Raw genomic sequence first — 22183 nt, 5'->3', positions numbered from 1 at the left:
TCAGGAATAATTTGTGATATTTTGCGAATTTTTAATAATCTATCTTTCTCAATAGGAGAAGTGGTAGAACATTATGGCTATGGTAGATGTGTAATACAGTAGAGTCCCACAAACTCGGCGTAATGTGGACTGGAAGGGTGCCGAGTTTGTGAAATGCCGGGTTATCGGGAACTAGGGTTAAAAATAAGAACAATACAATTTTTATTCCTTTTAGCTGCCTTATTTATTTACATTTATTTTACAAGTAGGTATTAAGTCATCAGATATAGTACAACAAATCCTTGGTACGAGTTGCAAATGCCTTGACTTGAGCCCATGTTTAACTCGGACTCAAAAAGTCACTAATTTTCTGAGCCAGGTGATGGCCGAGTTATCCAGACTGCCGGGTTATCGAGTGCCGAGTTTGCGGGACTCTACTGTACTATAGCATACCGTAAATTTGATGAGGACAATTTTCTCAAACCGTGTCTTCTCACATTGCAACGCAAAGATCGAGTATAACTGCAATAAGCATTTTATACTTATTTGCCAACCCCGTACGAAGGACGGGTATTCTGCTAGTAGTGAATATATCAGCTTTTGAGGCTTAAAATGTAAACAGCTGTTAAGTAAAATGTTGACTTGTTAATAATGTTGTTGTAGTGATTAATTATTCTAAACTGAACTATTTAATGTATATATATCCAAGAGAAAACGGAGTCAAACTAAAAATATCAAAATCAGAATATATACACAAATATTTATTTGCAGTATTTACAACTAAACTAATTCCGAGACTATCCTCTAAATTTCTCCTCTTCAAAATCGTCCTCTACATAATCGTCCACATCATAATCTTCATCTTCAAAATCTTCACTGGCTGTTTCATTTGTTAAATTAACCTCTCTATCACAACTGTATTTATTCTTCATCTTCTTCTCTCTTAAAATTTTACGAGATAGAATAAACCTTGACAAAGCCTCTTTTCTCTCCTCTTTCGTCATATCCGCCACCTCTAGTGTGTTGGAAGTGATACTGTGACCATCGCTATCAATTGCTAAATTCGGTTCGAACCTGTGAATGGCTCTAGATTTCTGCATTCTTTTCAAAATCTGAAAAGTAGAATTAACGTTAAAACATTGTTTTTAAAATCAGAATTTTTTTATTTAGGCGTGTAAAAATGAATAACTAGAGCAAATCACACAACAAATTCAAAAGATTGACATCTAAGAGGTTTGTAGGATAGGATTGTTGTATACAGGGTGACGGACCGGCAGGGCCGTGCAAAGGGGGGGGGGGGGGCAACCGTGGCAAGCTGCCGCAGACGCCACAACTGAGGGGGCGCTGCGGCATGGCTATTTGTATTAACATAGTGTTAAAAATATGCGAATGCGACTATTGCTGGGGGGAGGAGGGGGCGCCACGACCACGTTTGCTCCGGGCGCCACCAACCCTAGGGACGGCCCTGCCGACCGGAACTGGACGTTTAAAAAATGATAAATTATAGGCGTGGAAGTTATTGTCACAATGTCGCGGGGGGGGGGAGGGGTGTCATTCATGTCTGTGTATTGTGCCAGTTGCAGTGTTAGCCTTAAATTATCAGACGTTAAACACTGTATTTTTGCTTATGGTGAGTATGTGCGAAATAACGAGGCTATCACGGGAGCACAGCAAATTCTTTTAGTTCCCTATCATCTTCGACCCAAAATAAAGATATTCATAGTTTCCAGCTAAAATAAAATCCTCAGCTCGAATAACAATATTTGAGAAATTGGTATCTATCGGGAAAAATAAGCCACCTGGGCGAAACAATAACTGTTAGGATGCTATCGATGTTGAAATGGTTTTGGTATGATTTGATTCATATGTGTTTATATGCTAAAGCACTTTTTTGATGTGACAGCAATGTTTTATCAACCCCTATGTTTATTTTCAACAAGATGCATCGACATCTTGGCTCATTATTCAACGGCCGTGGTGTGTAGGCCTATTATGTTTCTAAGAAGGGTTATTTTAAGTTTTCGTGATATACTGGGGTCCAAAGGTCACACGATTTTGAGTCTACACTCAAAAACCCCTAACACTAATGAAGCTTATGGATGCAATTCACCAGGAATTGGCAACAATAAATGGCGGCAGTGAAATGCTGAGACACGTAACGGAATAAAAGAGTATGATACAAACCGGCATGGATGAAAGTAGACTCCACCTGGCCGACATTGTTTTCCATAAGCAAAAGGCATCAGACAAGTGTAGCCAAATATGTTTAGTAAATAGTGTGTTTCTTAAATTGGAAAAGTCCATGAACAATTTTATTCAATAAAATTTATGATTCACACAAAAACTAATAAGAAACGATTATTTTAAAAACTTCCGGTTTTTTTGGCCACCCTTTACTACTTTTAGTTTGAATTTATTACACATTTCATTGGATTTTGTTAAATACCAATACAGTAGACTCCCTCTTATACGGACTCCTCGGGACCGAGGCCGAGGATAATGGGTTTTCTGGTTAAACCGACGTCACTGAAAACTCGTTAAAACGGACCATTTACTGTGATATTCGACTTAAATTTAGGAGAGCATAGTATTTAGACATGTGATCACTGGTCTCAAATCTTTCCCATGAGAACAGTCGTTGCAGTACCGCCCACATCCTGCCCATCTAGTCCGGTTAAACCAATGTGCTGATAAAAATTTTCCGGTTAAAGAGATGTCATTTCAGCCGAGTATAGTCTGGTTAAACCAATGCCCGGTTATAAGGTGTCCGGATAAGAGGGAGTCTACTGTAACATGAGTTATGGCTTTAGATTAAAATAGACATTTCAAATATTTGTGCATTATCTTTGGACCTAAGTTCACTTCTTGTGAGAGGGTTGATTTTAAACTAAGATCCCATAAGAGCTCCAGTCGCGACCAAGCGAGCTATTCAAATCAGATACTTTATACTTGGCAGGGGAGTCGAGTTTCTTGCACAACTACTGCAACGAAACTATTCATCTCATACAGATAAGAACCAGTTAAAATACCAGCGGGATAAATAAAGAACACAGCGATGATGGTGTCAAATTTGAAATAGGCCTAGCTTGTTTGGAGCTCATTGGAAACCTTAATTTACAGACAACCCTTTTATAAAATGTAATTGACAATTGTTATTTTTTTATATCAGAAAACTGAGAATTAGGCTGTGTCACAGTAGATACTATAAGCTGCCATACTTCAACTAGAGAACTCATATCTTGTGGGTTGGTTCTGCCAAATCAAATATAGTAATTGTTTTTTTTTTTTATTTTACATACTGTCCGCGAGAGTAAAGAAGTCCCTTGAGCCAGAGCGATACGCAGCTATGTTTGGAGGGTATCGCACACTATTTGCAGGCGCTAAGCATCTGGGCGCCTCGCCTCGATGTCTGACTGTAAACAACTGTTGTAAACATAATTACTCATATCTTTGTTTTGGTAAGTGGTTATCATCATGTGGTCACGTCATTTGATTCAGTGCAGTCTCTTATGTTTGCGTATTGAGTTCTGTTCTGTTTTGGACGGTCCTTGCAGCTATGGATTTAAGAAAACGTGGTGCTACAATACATATAGTGGAGAGGAGGGATTTAATTAGACGGGTGATCGAGTGTTGTGACAGTGTAATGTAAAGACAAAAAGTTATTAGTGCCAATAGAAAAGGCAACAGGCCAACAGAACGTGCCGAAAAAACTATTAAACGAATTAGAAAAACCGGCAAACAAACTCCGGAATTAAAAACCCTGTACACCCGAGAAAAAACGCAAGAAGGCTGACCACCATAAAGGACAAATAGATAGTTTTGTTAGACGTGTAATCGTAGATGTAATACGCGATTTTTACACGAACAAAAAAAATGTACCTACATGTAATAGTATATTTCAAACAAGAGTAGAAAGTGTGTCATTACATATTTGATACTATGTTATGTTTAAATGGTCAAGAATACAGTATGTATAAACCCACTTTCACTCGTGTTTTGAACGTTACTTTTCGTAAAATTGAAACAGTTGTTAAAGCAATACGAAATATTTGTTTGTTTACGTCGGCAAAATCTAAAAAAGATAAACACTATTTTGCCTTAGTAAATAATGTAATAATGGATTTTCGCAGGTGAATAAACATGGAACGAAAACAGGTCATTTCACAGTAGTGTAGCGAAAAATAACTATTACCTGTTTTGAGAGAAAGGATTAATTTTAAATGGATCAAATGGGCACTTCGGCGTCTTTTAAAAGATATGGGGTGAAAGTGGAATAAATGCGATTCCAAAAGAAAATGTTTGATTTGAAAGGCCTGACATGATTGGAGGTTTAAGTATTTGCGAGAGATGAGAAAGCTAAGGGAACAAAATAGAAACATTTTCTATCTGAACGAAACTTAGATGGACAATAGAAACAAAACGTTAATTTAACGTTCCAGAAATGTTGACAAAGTGTAGATGTCGATGGTGTGTTACCTGTTATGAACGCGGCAAACCGCGTGAAGAGTGAAGACGGCTCTAATTGTCCCGCGAAACGTTCAAGCGTAACGCCTTCAAACTACGAATAGGCCGGCGCTCAGGGGACTTCTTTACTCTCGCGGACAGTAGTTGCATTGGCAAAGGGGAGGGGGAGTTACTCAATGCAGTACTTTTCAAAAGTGAAGAGTGAATTGATTAATCTCTCACCATTGGCATCTCAATACCTTTCTTGAGTCTTATCATTATACTGTCTTATATTTGTATCAATTATAGTGTACTGATCATTACATTGAAAGCAAAACAAACTAAACATAAATTCAAATTGAACAGTAGATTAATATATAGTATGCTTTGGAAGTTGCATTGACAGTGGTTGTCATAAACTTGTTATACTTGCTAATTCTAAAGCTTGGCAAAACCAACAATGGCATAATATGAAAAATTATTACCGAATGATCTGGAACCCACCATAAAAGCATACAAAGTGTTGTAATCTTGTACTACCTTATGCATGATGTATTGATGGTCCAGATTGAAAGTATCTTGACTCATTGGTGGCATTACTTCTACATCTTCTACAGGTATTTCTTCTACTGTTTGTTCTTGACTTGATTTACTTTGAGGCTGAAAGAATAAAAACAGTCGTTTTCAAATCTCAGTTTCTGTAATAATCAGTTACTATTTGTTAAAAGCTATAACAGTAGTAAATAATACATTCATAATGTCGCCAGGGCTCCCAGAACGACACATTTTTTGGACGCATTTTCTGCACCGATACGTGTTCCAAAAAGCGCTCAATATATTATTTGGTACAGAGGGATTTAAAAGTCATTTTTCCTACAGTCACCCGTCAAAGTTGCCTTCCTTGTACTGTTTATAGTACAGAAAGCTGCTAATTGCTGCATATTTATACTTTGCCGTACGGTTTATACTTTGCCGTACGGTTTATACTTTGCCGCACATCAGGATTCCAACGAAACAACACAAAACAGCGTGGTTCTATTATGCACGTAATCCGTGTACGCTTGGAAATAGGTTGGCAACACTTAAAGATAATAATACTATGAGCAGCTAATTGACTATTATAACTATGATTTAACCTGTCATTTTGTGTTTATAGTTTCGGTATTTCTGAACTTTCTGGACTTTTCTTTTAAACGTTTTTAAAACATTCCTACGAACTTAATAAACAAGAAAATACCTTTAAAGCATTTTTTTAGGCGAGGAAACCACTTCATATTACAAAAACATACGGAACTATATTCTCAAAACGCTAAGCACATTTCTTGCCGAGGAAAAATAGCGGAGTGATACGGACCGCGGGTACTACTTTTTCTAGGGCACCACTTGTGTTGCCAGCTGAACCTAAAAACGTGTCGTATAGTGTTTGAAAGACTAATTATTTATATGCTTTATAGTGACTGTAGGAAAAATAGTATAATGTGTAACACGAGTGAAAAAGGCCTTTGCTGCACTCGAGATCATTCCGCACTCGCCTTTGCTCTCGTGTGCAGCATAGTGCCACTTTCACCACTAGTTACACAAATAACTAGTTGTATACAGCTCTATCCTTTTCTGTTGGGTAGGTTTGATATGTAATGTTGCATAGTGGTATTGGGTTGTGTACCTCTTGACTTGTTAAATGCAAGTGTTTAGCCAGGTTTTTTAAAGCTTTGCCGATTTTCCTGGATATTTCGTCAGTGAAATCAGTTAGTATGTGTTTTAGTTTTGGTTCAAGATTTATGGTTCTAGTTTCATTTTCAGACATATGTTTTATTTCTATTTCCATTTTTTAAATGTTTATTATGGTGGGATTGAATCCGTTTATTGCTAATGTTTTTGTTATGTTCTTTTCTTATTCATATTCCTGATTATTGAGTTTATAGTTTAGAAGTAAAATAAACGCTGCAATTTTTTGATTGTATGGATGGTTAGTCAGCTGGTCTCAGGAGATCCTATTGCCGTGAACTTTCTATATTATTCTAAATATTCTGATAATTACTTTACCTATGTTGTTTTTTTGTAATTGTTAGATCAAAGAAGATTCTAACAATTCATCAACACACACAACAATTCCATCATTTTAAAAACTGTTTATTAAATAGAAACCAAATCTAACCGATCTGGAAATCCTGTAAAAACAGGCAACATTGCAGGTCCTACAATTTGGGAAAACGAGTGCAAAATTGTTTGTTTTGTGCATTATGATGGAAGTGAACCTCCCTCTATGGAACTTTCGACCCACACCTGCCGCCACTTCATAGCAAGTAATCTAAGTGATGTGAAGAAAGAACAGTGACTCACAAACTGTTCTAAATAGTGCATAATGGATTTTTGTATTTTAACGTGACCCTGAAAATATGCATTAGTGAATAAATATGAACTTAAATCAAGAACACAAGGAAAAAAAAATTAAAACTTTATTATAACAAGTTCTTGAAACTGATAACATCACAAATTTCATAAGGAGCTACAGTGGCTGCTGTACCCGTGCTTCGCAACGGGAAGAAAAATCAGTTTCATAATCATTGAAGTAGATTTAGAATACATATTCTATGATAAAATTTAGATGAAATAACCCAACCACATAATTGTGTAAAATACATTTAATTTCTATGTATCAGCTGTCTGAAATTGTGAAATGAGCATTTGACAGTTCTGATTGTTTCCATTTTAATGTAAACATTGTGGATTTTTTCTCATACTTCCATTGAGACCAATATTTAAAATTTGGCCATCCAAGGGGCGTAGCCCAAGAGGAACTCAGGGAAGTAGATAAATATGTTCCTAGATATGAAGACCATCTTTGTGCTTAATTTTGGCTGCAGGCATATCTGCTTAGTATTTTAGACGTGACAGCTGCCCAGACAGACAGATAGACACCACCTCAAATGTATAATAGTATTATAGATAAATTAGATGTTGAGTGTCTTAAATTGAATTAGGCTACTTACAGAAACAGTAGAATCAATTTTAAAGTCAGACTCTAGCTCTTTTGGTTCATGATCATCTCCGAAGTCTGCTATGCTTAGGAGATAGTCTACTTTTGCTCCATCCGTGAAATGTTTGTCTGAAATAGTTTTGTTAAAGTCAGGACAACTTATCTTACATTTTTAAAAGAAATTTAGATTACTTTCTCTAATAACCCTCTATAAAAATTTGCTAACGGACGGACAAAATCCACAAATAAGACATAATCACAGAATTTACTGAGCAAGAACTCCCAACTAGAACAGTCTACTACCTTTGACTATTAATACAACTTCTGCATCCAATAGTCAATGCTACTACTGAAGAAAGACCTAGCGGCTAAAAATATCTCTGTTTATGTATTATTTGTCTATTTTAATCTATTTTCTAATAGAAACTTACATTGTTGAGCTTCTAATTAGGCCTACCTAGGTACGTTTCATACCTTTAATGAAAAGTATTCTCGGGACAACTCCGATTACTTTCAGCTGGCTCAGTTCATGTCTCAAGGTATAGCCGACATTTGGTAAGACACTTTCAAGATCTGCTACATTCTCATCCTTGTTACAGCCCCAGAACACATTCAGCTGATTGAAGTTTGGGTTCATAGAAACCTGCAAACAAAGTTAATTTTTACATATTTTGGTACCTATATTTTATTTATGTTAATTAATGTTCAAGAACTTGTATTAAATTAAATTACTCTTTTTGTTGTTACTTTGTTCTTGACATCTTACCAAAGAACACATGCCACAAAAAAAGGTAATCAAACATATTTTCGATTACCTCATTTCACTTAAAAATGCACAGGAAAAATGATAGTTAAGCTGGAAAAATGTTAACGACAATAGTCTAGAAGATTATTAGTATACTAGCAGAGTACCCATCCTTCGTACAGGGTTGGCATATAAGTATAAAATGCTTATTGCAGTTATGGGAGAGGACACGGTTTAAGAAAATTTGGTTTTTATTTTTAACTTATAAGGTATCCTATAGTGTAGCACACATCTACCATAGCCCTAATGTTCTACCACTGCACCTAAACCATAGAAAAAAGTAAAGTTCTCATTGTCTACCACAACTTTTTGGCCCGACAGACGTTGTCCTGTCCTAATGTGGTTTTATGTCAAATGCTCGTTCATTTTCAATATGAGAAGTCAAAGTCAAAGTCAAAACATTCTTTACTCATTATAGTTTCACATTACATGAACTTGAATAGAGTCATAAGCTAAATTCAAAATTGCTTACTTACTGCTAATTAAATACATAAAAAGAGTACTAAAATTACTTTACTTTAACTTTTAACAGAACCATGACTTTAAGGATTACAGTATTTGGAATTCAAATTAAGTTAGGCCTAACTGCTTTTTACTAATATCAATAATATCCAAAAAATATCTAATAAAATAAATATATAATATTAATATATATATTAAGGAAAACTAAATGTTGCTAACTCAAGACAATGAAACAAAAAGACAAAAGTAAAATCAAGAAATGCTGCAGGAAAGCCTTGATAAGCAGCTTACTAGCTTAGTGTTAAAATGGATGTGTATTGGCCTTGTATTGAGTGAATAAATAAATAAATTTAATAGCTAGGTTACAACCTTACCACAACCCTTAATTTTCTTCAAGAAAGTTCACAGCATTGAATGTAACTAAAGTAAAATATACACAACTAGCTGGCCCGACAGACGTCGTCCTGTCCTATTGTGGTTTTATGTCACATGCTCGTTCATTTTCAAGATGAGCTCGTTCGCATGGCTCAATCACGTCCTGGTTGAAGTTCGTTCGCTACGCTCACTCACCTTTAGGTTGGAGCTCGTTCGCTGCGCTCACTTGCCTTCAGGTTAGCTCGTTCGCTACGCTAACTCGCCTCCAGGTTGAAGTTCGTTCGCTACGCTCACTCACCTTTTGGTTGCAAGTTAGCTGTTATCATAAATATAAAAAAAATATAGTACTGCACCCTGTTGGTAAACCTATTAACTTTTTAATGCTATTGAACATCACAGAATCAGATAGTTTAGTTGAACCAGCTGTTAAGATTCTTTAATTCCATTTAAATATGAGTACTCATAAGGTTAACATGGGAAACTCCAGAGCCACTGGGGCGGAGCCCTTTTGACGGATCTGCACCAAACTTCACACAAACCATCCTTGAATAATGCTTAATAATGTCTGAAAGTTTCATTACAATCTGTCGAGCGGTTTCGGAGTCCATAAAGGACAAACATACAAATATACAAACATACAAATATACAAACATACAAACATACATTGGATTTTATATATATAGATGTATATTTATATTATTTTCTGTACTTACTCTAGATATTTCTAAGCCTCTGCCAATCACATCGACCCCTATGTTGCCAGTGACTAGAAGATCGGAAATGTGCTTCATAAAAAGTGTGTTTAAAACCGCAATCCTCCTGCTATTCTCCTTGTTGTATTTCAAATGTTGACCCACGCTAAGTTTGTTTCCAGCTGGTCCTTGTGATTGATCGAAGATAAATTTTCTAATATAAAAAGAAAAACAGATAACTTACTGTCTTAAAATATCAAGACACTTTTAGGTACTTTCGTATTATACAGAGGCCAATTATTTTAGAAGGATTTTTTTTACCAGAGACTAAAAATATTTTCATAATTGAAAAGAACATGCCCTACTTTAATTGACTTACTGTCCAAATTTGACATTGATTAAAATTAGCAGCCTTTGAGTAATAATAATAATAATCTTTATTTGTCATAAGGATCCATTAGATCATCGACAAAGTCAAAATCATGATTATACATCAATCGTCAAACAAAACACAATCAAAAACACTTCCAATATTTTGAAAAAGCAATAGGGCTTAATAACTAAAATATGTACATATGACTAAACAAACAACAATATAAGGACCTGATAAAGCAACAGGTTAGCAGCAGGGTTATACAATCAAAGATTTATTTGGCCAGATTTGAACAAATCGTCCACGCTATAAAGAAGGGTTGTCTAATAGCCAATTATAAAACAAGGACTTGAATTTTTCTTGCGGATAAGCATCAATATTGTGTTTTAAAAGGTTATATACTTTAGTTGATAAAACTATGTGGCTCTTGCTAGTCTTACTCAGACGATGTGATTCTAACAAGGCACTATTTTTAAATCTGGTACCGGTATTGTGATTATGATTATTGAATTTTTGGTGATGGGGTTTTTTTAAGATATAAAGGGCAAGATCATAAATAAACAAATTTATTACAGTTTGAATCTTAAAATCCTTAAAAAGAGGCTTGCAGTGCTCATCTGGCTCTGATCCATTCATAGCTCTGATAGCCCCCTTCTGTAGGATTAAAATTTCATTAATTCTTCTACACCCACTCCAGAATATCAATCCATATCTCATTACAGACTGAAAATATGCAAAATAAGCCGATCTCAAATAGTTCTTTGGAATTACATCTTTGAGACGACCAAGAAGAAAAATTACTCGAGATAGTCTAGTAGACAAATAATTTATATGCTCATTCCAGGATAGTTTATTACTGTATCAATATGAAGACCCAAAAATTTTGCAGTGACAGCACTATTTTCATTATTAAAGGCAGAATCGTGTTTCAATGTAAATTTTATTTCTTGAGTTTTACAGTCATTCAATGGCATGAACCCATTTGGATGCGTTTAATTTTGTGACTTAAATTTTGAAGTACAAGTTGGTTATTGTTTTCATGAAAAAAAGTTGTACCATCCGCGTAAAGAATAGTTTTAGTATTTATTGCCATTAGAAAAGAAGGTCATTAATGTAAATTAAAAACAGAAGTGGGCCGAGGACTGATCCCTGTGGCACGCCCCAAGTTACTTCCCTTTCTTGTGATTTTTTCCCATTAGAATTTACTAGTTGTTTCCGGTTTTTTAAATAAGATGAAAGAAAATTTAGAGAAGATCCGTTAAACCCATACAGTTCCGCCAGTTATGCCTTCCAGAAGGCAGCGATATCGGAGAGGATTGAGTTCAATGCGTAGCTGCCGCTAGCAGCCACATGCACTCCAGCAAGTAGGTATACAGCGCGTTGCGGCGGTTATGTTAGATTGGGCATTCATAAATATGTTTGTAGGACTTTATCGTTTCGTTGTGAATCAAAGGAGACCAGATGAGTCATCACTCAGGACACTGGACCAGATACAGGCGAGATGACAGATGATGCACGCACTTCGCTCAAAGACCTGACCTTGGCCCACTTGGAAGGGATTTGGCGGGCGTAAGTATGACTCATCTGGTATAGTTCGATTCATAACAAAACGAGGAAAGTCCTACAAATATATTTATGATAACCCCACCTAACATAACAGCCGCAGCGTGCTGTATAAGGGTGGCCTCCGTATAATATGAAAGTACCCACTTATTTTCTGGCTTAGCAAATTTTGTAACAGATGCAACAGTTGTGGCAACAGCTCAGGCCGCTCAACAATTAAGTTAGGCTAATCTGAGCTTGAGCTAACACACTAACCAATAGTGGGGTCCTAAACAAGTGTCTTTAGGGTGTGTTGCTAGCCTAGCGGTTTGCATCTCGTACTTGCGAGAGGAATGGGTTCAATTCTCGGCATAACTGATCCACAAAACTTCAATGGGTTTAAACCATTTTGCCTAAATTGTGTTTGAATTTAGGCCTACTCCATTATTTTTTTAAATGCCAGTGGCTTTAAATAGAGATAATTTCATTCAGTTGTTTGTGCCAACATATACGGAAGTCTACCCTGATAGCCTAATAATTATTTATTTTGGTCTTTAATTAAAGCTACATAGGCTAACTTAAGGCTATGGTTCATTTGCTCAACATAGGCTACTTACCTTTTCTTTTTTGCTCCAAAAATAAGTTTACTAAATATTTTTCCTTGTTTTGAGAGAGAATTGTTTGCAGCATTAGTAGTATTAAATATGTACAGATTCCTTGAATGAATGAAAACTTTATTATAAAGAGAAAGAATATTAGAGTTCCATAGCACCCCTAATGACATGATTCAAATAGTCGTATGTCAAAAGTCATAACAAATTTAGAGTATTGTGCCAAAGAATATTGCCAAATTCATGTCCAATTCTAATAATAGGTCCTGCCTGACAACAATAAGAAAACTTATAAAAGTTATAAACCTAACCTACTCCTACTAACTAGCAGTAGCAGAAGCACAAAGCGAATTTGCAGTGCACCGACAGACGACACAACATAACTTAGATGCCTTTTTCTTCTTTTTAATTCAGTCACAAACCCCTAGCTTGATTTGTGGCATGTGACCGGCTAGACCAGACTGAAGTGGAAGATTTCTGAAATTGACCAAATCATTGATTATATAAATGTCCCAATAATCAATTATTAAAACTACTCTTTTAAATATAGATACAGACATGTGATTATTGTCTTTTGTCTTCAGATCTAGTCAGCATGTGATCTCAGTTTTTATAACCTAAGCTACCCACAACCTGTTCAAGGTTGAGCTTCTTTACGCGGAGAGCTCCTTGACGATACGTGATAGGTCAAACTGCCTTCACCGTCCGTCATCATTGAGTCCAAAAAAAAACAGTCAGATAGTGTTGAGCCTGGGCATTCCACAATGCGTCCGCGGGCAACGGAAGAAAGTGTGGTCAGGACAGGAGCACCCAAGCAGTACTTCTTGTTAAACACGGGTCACACTAGGCTAATATTGCACGATTACTAGAAAAATACCGGTATGGATCATAAACATCAACAAATGACGTTTTTGGCCCGAAAATAAACATTATTAACATTGGTTAAACGGAACTGCTAAAACATATGTTCAATGCTATTAGTATAGGATTCGGGCCAACAACGTCATTTGTTTATGTTTATGATCCATACCGTATTTTTATATTAATCGTGGCTAATCGCCAGCGGGCTGGTGATCGTGATTGACGATGCGTGAGAAGGAACAGCTGTGAGGTTTTGCAACAAACTGCTTATTTGATGTTCTTACTTCTTTTGAGAATTGTCTACCAAGAACGTATAGTCTATAAGTATAAAAGAGGATGTTTGTATATTTGCTACAAATTACTAATTTTAATCGCGGCCTAGTTTAAAGCTCAGTTCTTGTTGCCATTTCGCCCTTTTTGTGTCCCCATAAACCAGCACTTAATCTAATATTGAGAATGTGTATGAAAGAGAAATAATTTTATTAACAGGTGCTTAACCGCAAGAGGCGTTAGAGAACTGGACCTTGGATTCAAATAATTTATTAATAACATTTTAAAAACACCACGTTTTTAAACGCACTAAAAGATGAATCAGAAACCTACAATTATACAAAAATCTTTTACGAATGTCACCACATACATTCCAGGAATTACTAGAATTAGTTAAACCTCTAATTGGAAAATGGAGACAATTGCTTTTGTACTTTTGTGTTAAATCAAGTTGGAAATTATCTTTGGTCGCCTCTGGGGCCCTATTTTTGAAATGGTTGACAGTTGAGTCAATCGTCAGCACTCAACTCAACCAACAACATGATTTGGTATTTTTGAAACCCAACAGTTGGGAAGCGAGTTGGGAATCACTAGTTGAGAGACTCGTGGTGGAAATGTAGAGCATACGACCGTCAAAAATTCAGATGACGTCATTTTGAACCAATCATAATGCAGAGTTCTTGTGGACTTCAATTTAACCTCTTCTTACTCTAAAATCTGGCAGCTAATCTCAATCTGCCATATTTCGAGACACTGAGGTAAACTGTCAACTCCGTTCTTGAGAGATTGAGATTGAGGTTATGTCTTGCTTAATCTTAGTGATTGCAAAGTACCTTAACTTAAGTAATAAACTAAAGTAAACTAAATAAAGTAATAAACTTAAGTATACAAAATAAAATTTACTATGGATGTTTGTTTTAGGGTGTAGCTAATTATAAGTTTAGGCATAGGCTGCACTTTACTTTAGGTCCTACACTCATCCTAAATACATTATTATTTGCTTTCTTCGTCTCTATTTCGGAACACATCACCTTATTTTAGTTTCCTTCATCGGTTTGTTTTATGTTATTTTTAATTGTTTTTTATTTAGGTTAAAGCGGCTATTTGCCATTGCACTGAAAGCATATCGTAACTTAAATTAATTTGATCCCTTTATTAGGTGAATGGTATTGAAACAAACTATGATATTGTTTCTCTCTACCACAATCTTTAATACCTTAAATCATAGGTCTAATAACAATAATTATCTTATAATAAGTTCAATTAGTGTATGCCTAGTCTATTTCAAACATTCCAACAAGAATAAAACCCTTGATTAAATAGTCTAGTATTGACACAGTAATTAAAATTAAAATAAAATGCGATTATTCTACAGAAAACAATCGCATAATTGGGTGCTACGTAATACATTGACAACAAATACATAACCTCTAAATCGCAATTAGTAAATTAAAGCAATAACAAAACAATATGGCGTCGTCTCAAAAAGAGTAATTTTTTGCCGAAAGAGAGGAAGAAGAAAGTGCAGTCAACCTTCACTCAACAGCTCGATAGGTGTTGAGTAGTTTTGGTTGTATAAGTCCACCGTCAACCGTTTCAAAAATACGAAACGATTGGAAATAGAATGACTCGACACTCAACTCAACAGTCAACCATTTCAAAAATAGGGCCCCTGGCCCGCTTGTAGAGGTGGTCAGACTTAACTAAATCTAGTAATCCCTGGAATCTATGTGGTGACATTCGTAAAACATTTTTGTATGTTCTGATCCCTCTTTTAGTGCATTTAAAACGTGGTATTTTTTAAAAAAGTATTTGTATTTATAAATTACTAGCTGGTCCGACAGACTTCGTACTGCCCTAATGTGGTTTTATGTCAAATGCTTGTTCATTTTAAAGATTAGCTCGTTCGCATGGCTCAATCACGTCCTGGTTGAAGTTTATTCGCTACGCTCACTCCTAACCTACATTTAGGTTAGAGCTCGTTCGCTCCGCTCACTTGCCTTCAGGTTAGCTCATTGAAGTTTGGGTTCACAGAAACCTGCAAACAATATTAATTTGTAAAATTTTTACATATTTGGTATATTTAATTTTTGTTACTCAATGTTCAAGAACTTGTATTAGATTAGGTACCCTTTTTGTTGTTACTTTGTTCTTGACATCTTACTAAAGAACACAGACCACAAAAAAAAGGTAATCAAACATATTTTTCCTACAGTCACTTGACAAAGTTGGCTTCCTTGTACTGTTTATAGTACAGAACCTAACCTAACCTAACGTTAGTGTGTAAAGTGTGATGGAAATCAGTCTTAAAATCATATATCGTCATATCTGTTCTTTAGGTGGTAATCAGACTCTTTCCAGAACATGTGTCCGCAGTTGTCCGGCAGTGAAATATTTGTAGAGACCTGTCAAACCCTCTTCAGGTAGCATTAATCCCTAGTGTCCGCAATTGTTTGCTTTTAAGACGTGTCCCCGATTGTCCGTGTCCGCAACTGTCCGGACACCCTTCCACCCACATTGGGTTGTGACGCCACTATGCGTTCCATCTTTACAATTTTCGAACATATTGTAACTAAACATGTTAAAAATTACATCGTTAAGGTTTGAGCTGAAACAAACAAAACAGAGTAATACAAACAAATAATCACAGATTTTAATAGGGCAATTAATTGAAAGAATAAGATACAAACAATTATAAGTCTTTAAATTATTTGACAAGCCGAGAGTCGGAATCTATTGTAAGAGTCGGAATCTATTGCAAGTACAGCTGAGGTATTTTTAACATTAGGTATGATGGAAAGTTCCCTTTAGAAAGGAATTATACTTTAACGGCGTATGAAATAATGAATAGTTTTGCGCAAGGTTTCTCAAAAGGTCATGGGTACTTTAGGGTTTATATATGGATTGGATGTCCTACTAAAACGCGCCTGCATCATAAAGTGGGAATAATAAGTTAAATAATGAGACGTGATAAATTAATTAATCTATTTGCCAGACTACAAATTTTAATGAATAAGTATAAGTATACATCTTTGTGGTAGCCACTTATGCAAAAATAAAGAATATGACCATGAGCAACTGTACATATGACATTGGCCTGTAGCAGCATAAGTAACATGATAAACCCTTTTATTTAGAGGTATGTGGTAGCTGACTTGCTAACTTCGCCTCTCAAATAAAGTCATTTTTCGATTTCTAACTAAAAATCCAAACTCCCATCACTACAATGGAATGTCAACCAACCCAAATTCCACCTTATCAGGACATTCCTGGGCTAAAAGCATCGTGAGTGATGACCCAGATTAGTGTACGGTAAGTTAGAAAGTGAGGCCAGTTAGGGGCGAGTCAGTCAGTGTCAGTGGAATGGTGTGGTTAGGGGCTGCCGTGGCGTGTCTCCTGACCCTAGGGGCACTAGGAGCTCCTGGACAACCGAGGGACTGGACACCTCTGCTGAAGAACAAGGGACTGGTCGACTCTCAGGTGAAATGCCTGCAAGGAAGCGGACCTTGCGATAGAATCGGGGACCACCTGCAGAGTAAGTAGACTACGTGCAACTCCGACCATAGCCATCAAAATTAATTTAAATCAGCTGTTTCTATACCATTAAAAGCGGAATAAAGAAGAGCTGGATCGAGTTTCAAACCATTTAAATATATTGAGTGTCCTCAGGATTGCACCAGCAATCGTATAGTTGTTAAGAACACACTAGTAATGGGAACAGCACACTAAAGCAATATACTAAATTAGTAGTGTTAGTCGGAGTGCCAGTTTTATGGACTAGTAGTTTTATGATGGTTCATAACTGGACCCAGCTTGATCATTGGGCTTTTAATAAAAGGTCCTGGCAGAATAAATGGTTCATCTAGTCAATGACAAAGCTTTACAAATTATCTCACTCATCTTCCATTCATATTTATGTTTGAATCAGTTTAGTTTAGTCCCCATCAGAAAATAATGGTAAAGTGCTTGCGATATTATCCACTAAAGAGAATACTCCTTACATCAACGAATACAATATACAGTAGCAAATCAACATAATGATAAAGCCGTATTTTCTCAGAAAAATCCATTGAAAGTGAATGCGTGTAGCCAAATATAAGCATACTGTAGCTTGAAATGTTTTTCTGTTGATCCATGAGGATGATGAATCCAAAGGAGTCTCTAAAGTAATCGTTTATGATTTGCTATATATAGTAGTCTATGTCGGTAGGTCATGAACAGTATTATGTATCAAGATTTATTATCAATCTACTAACTAAAACATTTTCAAATATGTTTTAATAGTTTCTATTGTTGTGTTGATTTTACGTATTTTTAAAGCTATAAGTTAGCTGTATTTTTACTGTAAGCCAGCTATAAAAAAGTTGATTTTTACTGTGAACCAGCTTTTAATAAGCTGATTTTTATTGTAAGCCAGCTGTTAATTTAGCTGTATTTTCACTGAAAGCCAGCTATAAATAAGCTGAGTTTTGTGTATTTTAGCTGTAAATAAGCTTTGGAACATTTCAGCTCTTTAAAATCAGTAATAGGTTCAGTGATTCTTTGAAGTTCAAAAAGTCATATGTTCACTGATAACCGTGGGATGCGCCTTGTATTTTATTGGTAGAAAATAGCGTTATTTCCATCTATAACTTCAGTTTGTTTTCTATGCAATTTTGCATAAAGCCTGTCAACGTGAGTTACGACAAGTTGACTTCTCATATAGCAAAATGTAGAGCTTATGGTGGTTGTGTGTAAGTAATATCTGACGACGCTTGGATTCGTCGATTTCAACTTTCTTAGGTGGGCGTGGTGTATCTTTCAGTATAGGGTGGATATTACATTTTTGTAAGATTCAGTGAAGCTTACAGAATTTTGACTTCAATTTTAAGAAAATTCTGTCAGATTTTCGATGGTTTGAAACTGAGTAGCTGACATCAATCAATATGCTTTTTTGTTAAGGGTGCTGGCTTAAGCATCAGTTAGTAGCTTGATAACTACATGGGACTTTTAATTTATTATTGACTTTTACCCATTTATACAATAGCAAACCGTATCTATCTTACATATATAAGAGTCCATTTATACTGGTATGGTACTGTACTTTAAATAAACCTCTTATCCTTCTGTAAAATTTAAATAATTGTTGCTTCGCTCCTCTTTTAAGACAGATTTTACAAATGGTTGTCCTCTTTGGTTACAACAGCAAAAGGCAAACAATAGTTTACAAATAGCTGAGGCATATCTGGTTTAAATAGTTGTAATTTCGGCAAAGTGGCGTAACAATAAACAAGTGGTACATAAAAACACACGTAAATACACCTAAAATAAACACACCTTACCTATATTTTTATTCAGAATGTCCCCAGGGACAAACCTATTAAAGATTTGTTAATCCCTACCTTAGTTTGGTCCCATTTTAAAAAGTGCGCGTTGAGAAGTTTAATTGCACAGCCTTAACTGGGTCCAAGTTTGAAAGTTTGTTTTGAAAGAACGTAATTTTACTAGAATATTCTCCGTTTGTGGCCTAACCTCTTTTTGACCTTTCAGTGGCTAAACCGCAAACTCTTGCGTCTATGTGATTACCAGGCGCTTCAACTGGTAAAACACTTTTGCTAAATTACTGTGTTACAGCCAATGTCGTTGTGGAACGTTTAGAGGTAGTTTGGATGTAATTGTTACATATATATACAAAGTGTAATCCACGGCAAGCGCCTTAGTCATGAAAGCAGTGGTAGTGTTGTGCGCAGCCGTGACGCTAGTTTCGGCGCAGGACTTCGCGCCGTTTCTGCAAAATCCAGCGTTCGTCAGAAGACAGCTTGCTTGTGTTGCTGGGACCGGATCCTGCGACGGCATAGGACGCTTCTTGACAAGTAATTTTAAAACTAATATAAGTAGATATTTCTGTGATTTGCTACGGAATATGACAAAAATGCGTAGAAAACTTTAACAGTTTTAAAAACATGTTACTGTATTCAACATTATTCAAAACATAATTGTTTATTGTATATTTTATCGATAGGGCGTAAAGTGACTCTTTTCTACCCGAACTCAAGTTTTACGATCGAGGCGAAGCCAAGGTCTGAAAATGAGCGAAGGTTGAAAAGACACTTTTTGCCCATGTGATGAACTATAATTTTCGTCTTACTGCAACATTATTTAACAAATTAAGTTAGAAAAAGAAATTACTTTTAATGTAAAGATCTCAAAATAGCCTCCATTTTGCTAAGGCAAATAAGCAGCTGTGTAAATGATTCAATCATATCGTAAAAAAATTATGTTAGTGTACATTATATCGATATATCGAACTATTGACAAGAATGCAACAATAAGCTACAACCTATGTAATCAATCTATCACAGTTTTTTGACATTTTCTCCGTAACATTAAATATTACAACAACGCTTCAATTTACAATACTTTTTGTTCTGTTAGGCTCTACACGACATTTCCAATGAAAGTTGGGCATTTTATGTTTTAAAGGTAAAAATCTTGCTCGTTTGCGAACTAATTTATGTGTACCCAGCCATATATGTCCATACAAAATAACAACAAAATCGGAATATGTACACAACATTTACTACTGTAATATTATTTTTAACCTCAGGTGACACCAAACGGAAATTATCAATTCGGTCCCGGGTCTAGGTCACCCACGTTAATAGCATTTTATCTGAAATCACTAAAACCAATAGAATCTACTTGTAATATCTCTTAATAAGTAATTGAAATCGGGTAAAATGCAAAATTTGTAGCCTCATCTCCCAAAAAAGGCTGCACATATTTAAACCATACTTACAAAGGTAATTTTGGCAAACAGTAAGAAGGTTTTTGGATTAAAAATGTCATTTTGAAAACGCTTATAGGGACTGTGTAAACAAAACTAACTTTAAATTTAAAATTTGAAATACTATGATTATCAGCTGCTATGGTGTGGTTACGAATTAAAAATCTAAATATAAACAATGGATAATAACATGTGTTTAAAAAAACAAAAAAAGCTAATATACATCCTAAAAGGACAAACATATTTTAGTGAAGATCCTTATCAAAAGGATTGTATATCACATTTACATTATAAGTACAAATGTGTTTTAAGAGATTGTTTAAGACATTGATCTAGTTTAGTTGGTAAACAATTTATTTTCCTAGTTAATTGGGGAGAAGCATGCTCCCGAATAAAACTAATTCTCTCAACAAAATCACATTTTTACTTTAACACTTCAAATGTTTGATCAATTTTATGTTTTGTCAACTAAAGCAAGGCAACACTAAATCAATAGTTTATTTAGTGTTGCCTTGACTAAAGCCATATGAATTGTCATGTTAGTTTAAAAAAAATCACGTCAAAAATTTAAACAGCTGCTTACTTTAACATGCTAACAGATTTTAGATCAAATAATAGGATGAATACAATTTTATATTAACAACTGGTTATACTAATCACAATGAAATCAATAACTTTGTATAGCAAAATCAAATCCACCCGAAAAGGTTTTTTCCACAATTTATCCATATCTGCTTTTACTATATGCCTACCCTTAGTTTTCATTTTATGAAGTTCAAGTTACAAAACACAATACCGTGCCAGTTTTCAGAAAATTGTATTTTAATAGATTTTAATGGACAGTAGCTATTTGATCATTGTGTCACTTTGTCGACAAGCCAGTTGACCGACATGACATTGTGTCGACAAGCCAGTTGACCGACATGACATTGTGTCGACAAGCCAGTTGACCCCCATTTCACTTAGTCGACATGTCAGAATAAATCAATAATTACGAGAAACGAGAAACCACGTTAATTCTTGATTCTAAAAAGGGGAATGAGAAAAATTCGTCAGGTATTGTTATTTAAACTTTTGTTACAGGGGCTGCGGCTGAGGTGTTGAGTCGTAACTGCGCCAACTGCACGCCGGAACAGCGCTCCAACGCCAACAGACTGCTCACCTTCATACGTAACAACTACCCTACAGAATACGGCCAGATATACAACCGTTTTAGAGGATGACAGCTTTAATTTCACAATACATTATTTATTGTTATTGGTGTGAGAGTTATTTTCCCTTATGATGTTCTAAGCAGTAATTATTGTAAAAGTATTTTGGTCGTGACTTTAGATTCATTGATAAAAAAGTGTGCAAGACAAATGAAGCCAAGGAGACCAATCAACACTAAATAAAAAATCCTCAATACTTACCACATTATGATGTTTTAGCTGTTTTACATACGTTAATTGGTGGCTGAAAGTTATGTTTTGCTGGCCATGCCAGCTGTAATCGTCATTTGGGGACCGAGCAGGTTTTTACATCCCTATGGCCGCAAAATAAACTGCCCGCTTACTTCCTTAAGTCATGAATGCATATTAAATACACAATCAGTAGCCATAGCTTGCAATAGAATTGTTTTATTGGTACGACTGCCTAGCAACTATTTATTATTATTTTTGCCGATTCTTCAAATTATTTGTTCACATAACCCTAAAGTTGTAGTTGTGTTGATTATCAGTGTGTATTATTATTGTGGTGAATAGTGGTAATAGGGTATAGTGTGGTGAAAAATAGCGTTCGTACCACGGACCGAAATGGTTTTGCCGGCTCGAGATGGTTTTTATGTTCGAGACGAAGTCAAGAACTAATAACGATCGCCCCTATTTTCGGCCCTAGGTACGAAATATACTATACTATTCAAAACCAAGAACCTTCGTGTGATTTATTTCATTGGGATGGAAAGTATCGCTCACTACTCGTCACGAAAGATCCATCACGGGGCTTCATACTAGTTTGTGTTTTGCGCTCGCATTCGCCTAGCTCGA

General features: G+C 35.6%; 2 protein-coding genes across 2 annotated transcripts; one reads left to right on the top strand and one right to left on the bottom strand.

Annotated features, from left to right (window-relative positions):
- Nucleotides 1–719: 719 nt before the first annotated feature.
- LOC128996471 (putative ribosome-binding factor A, mitochondrial) lies at nucleotides 720–12608 on the bottom strand. Its single transcript, XM_054421827.1, has 6 exons — nucleotides 12266–12608; nucleotides 9755–9947; nucleotides 7874–8042; nucleotides 7413–7528; nucleotides 4963–5082; nucleotides 720–1091 (listed from the first exon to the last, which is right to left on the bottom strand). Exons 1-6 carry the CDS (start codon nucleotides 12430–12432, stop codon nucleotides 777–779), a joined length of 1080 nt encoding a protein of 359 aa, XP_054277802.1. The 5' UTR covers nucleotides 12433–12608; the 3' UTR covers nucleotides 720–776.
- Nucleotides 12609–19091: 6483 nt separating this feature from the next.
- Nucleotides 19092–21379, top strand: LOC128996472 (uncharacterized). Its single transcript, XM_054421828.1, has 2 exons — nucleotides 19092–19242; nucleotides 21240–21379. Exons 1-2 carry the CDS (start codon nucleotides 19092–19094, stop codon nucleotides 21377–21379), a joined length of 291 nt encoding a protein of 96 aa, XP_054277803.1.
- Nucleotides 21380–22183: the final 804 nt, after the last annotated feature.

The sequence above is a fragment of the Macrosteles quadrilineatus genome, unplaced genomic scaffold (assembly GCF_028750875.1).
Source record: "Macrosteles quadrilineatus isolate MER2022 unplaced genomic scaffold, UCM_ALF_1.0 Scaffold_6__1_contigs__length_79288215, whole genome shotgun sequence".
NCBI classification, from domain to species: domain Eukaryota; kingdom Metazoa; phylum Arthropoda; class Insecta; order Hemiptera; family Cicadellidae; genus Macrosteles; species Macrosteles quadrilineatus.
This window is presented reverse-complemented; position numbering and strand designations above follow the sequence as displayed.

Excerpts from the sequence above, each read along its gene's own strand:
- LOC128996471 (XM_054421827.1), bottom strand. The coding sequence starts at position 12,432 with ATGTCATTAGGGGTGCTATGGAACTCTAATATTCTTTCTCTTTATAAT. Across the intron at positions 8,043-9,754 it reads GAGGCTTAGAAATATCTAGA|GTTTCTATGAACCCAAACTT; the intron begins GTAAGTACAGAA and ends CTTTGTTTGCAG. Across the intron at positions 1,092-4,962 it reads ATCAATACATCATGCATAAG|ATTTTGAAAAGAATGCAGAA; the intron begins GTAGTACAAGAT and ends TCTACTTTTCAG.
- LOC128996472 (XM_054421828.1), top strand. The coding sequence starts at position 19,092 with ATGAAAGCAGTGGTAGTGTTGTGCGCAGCCGTGACGCTAGTTTCGGCG. Across the intron at positions 19,243-21,239 it reads CATAGGACGCTTCTTGACAA|GGGCTGCGGCTGAGGTGTTG; the intron begins GTAATTTTAAAA and ends CTTTTGTTACAG.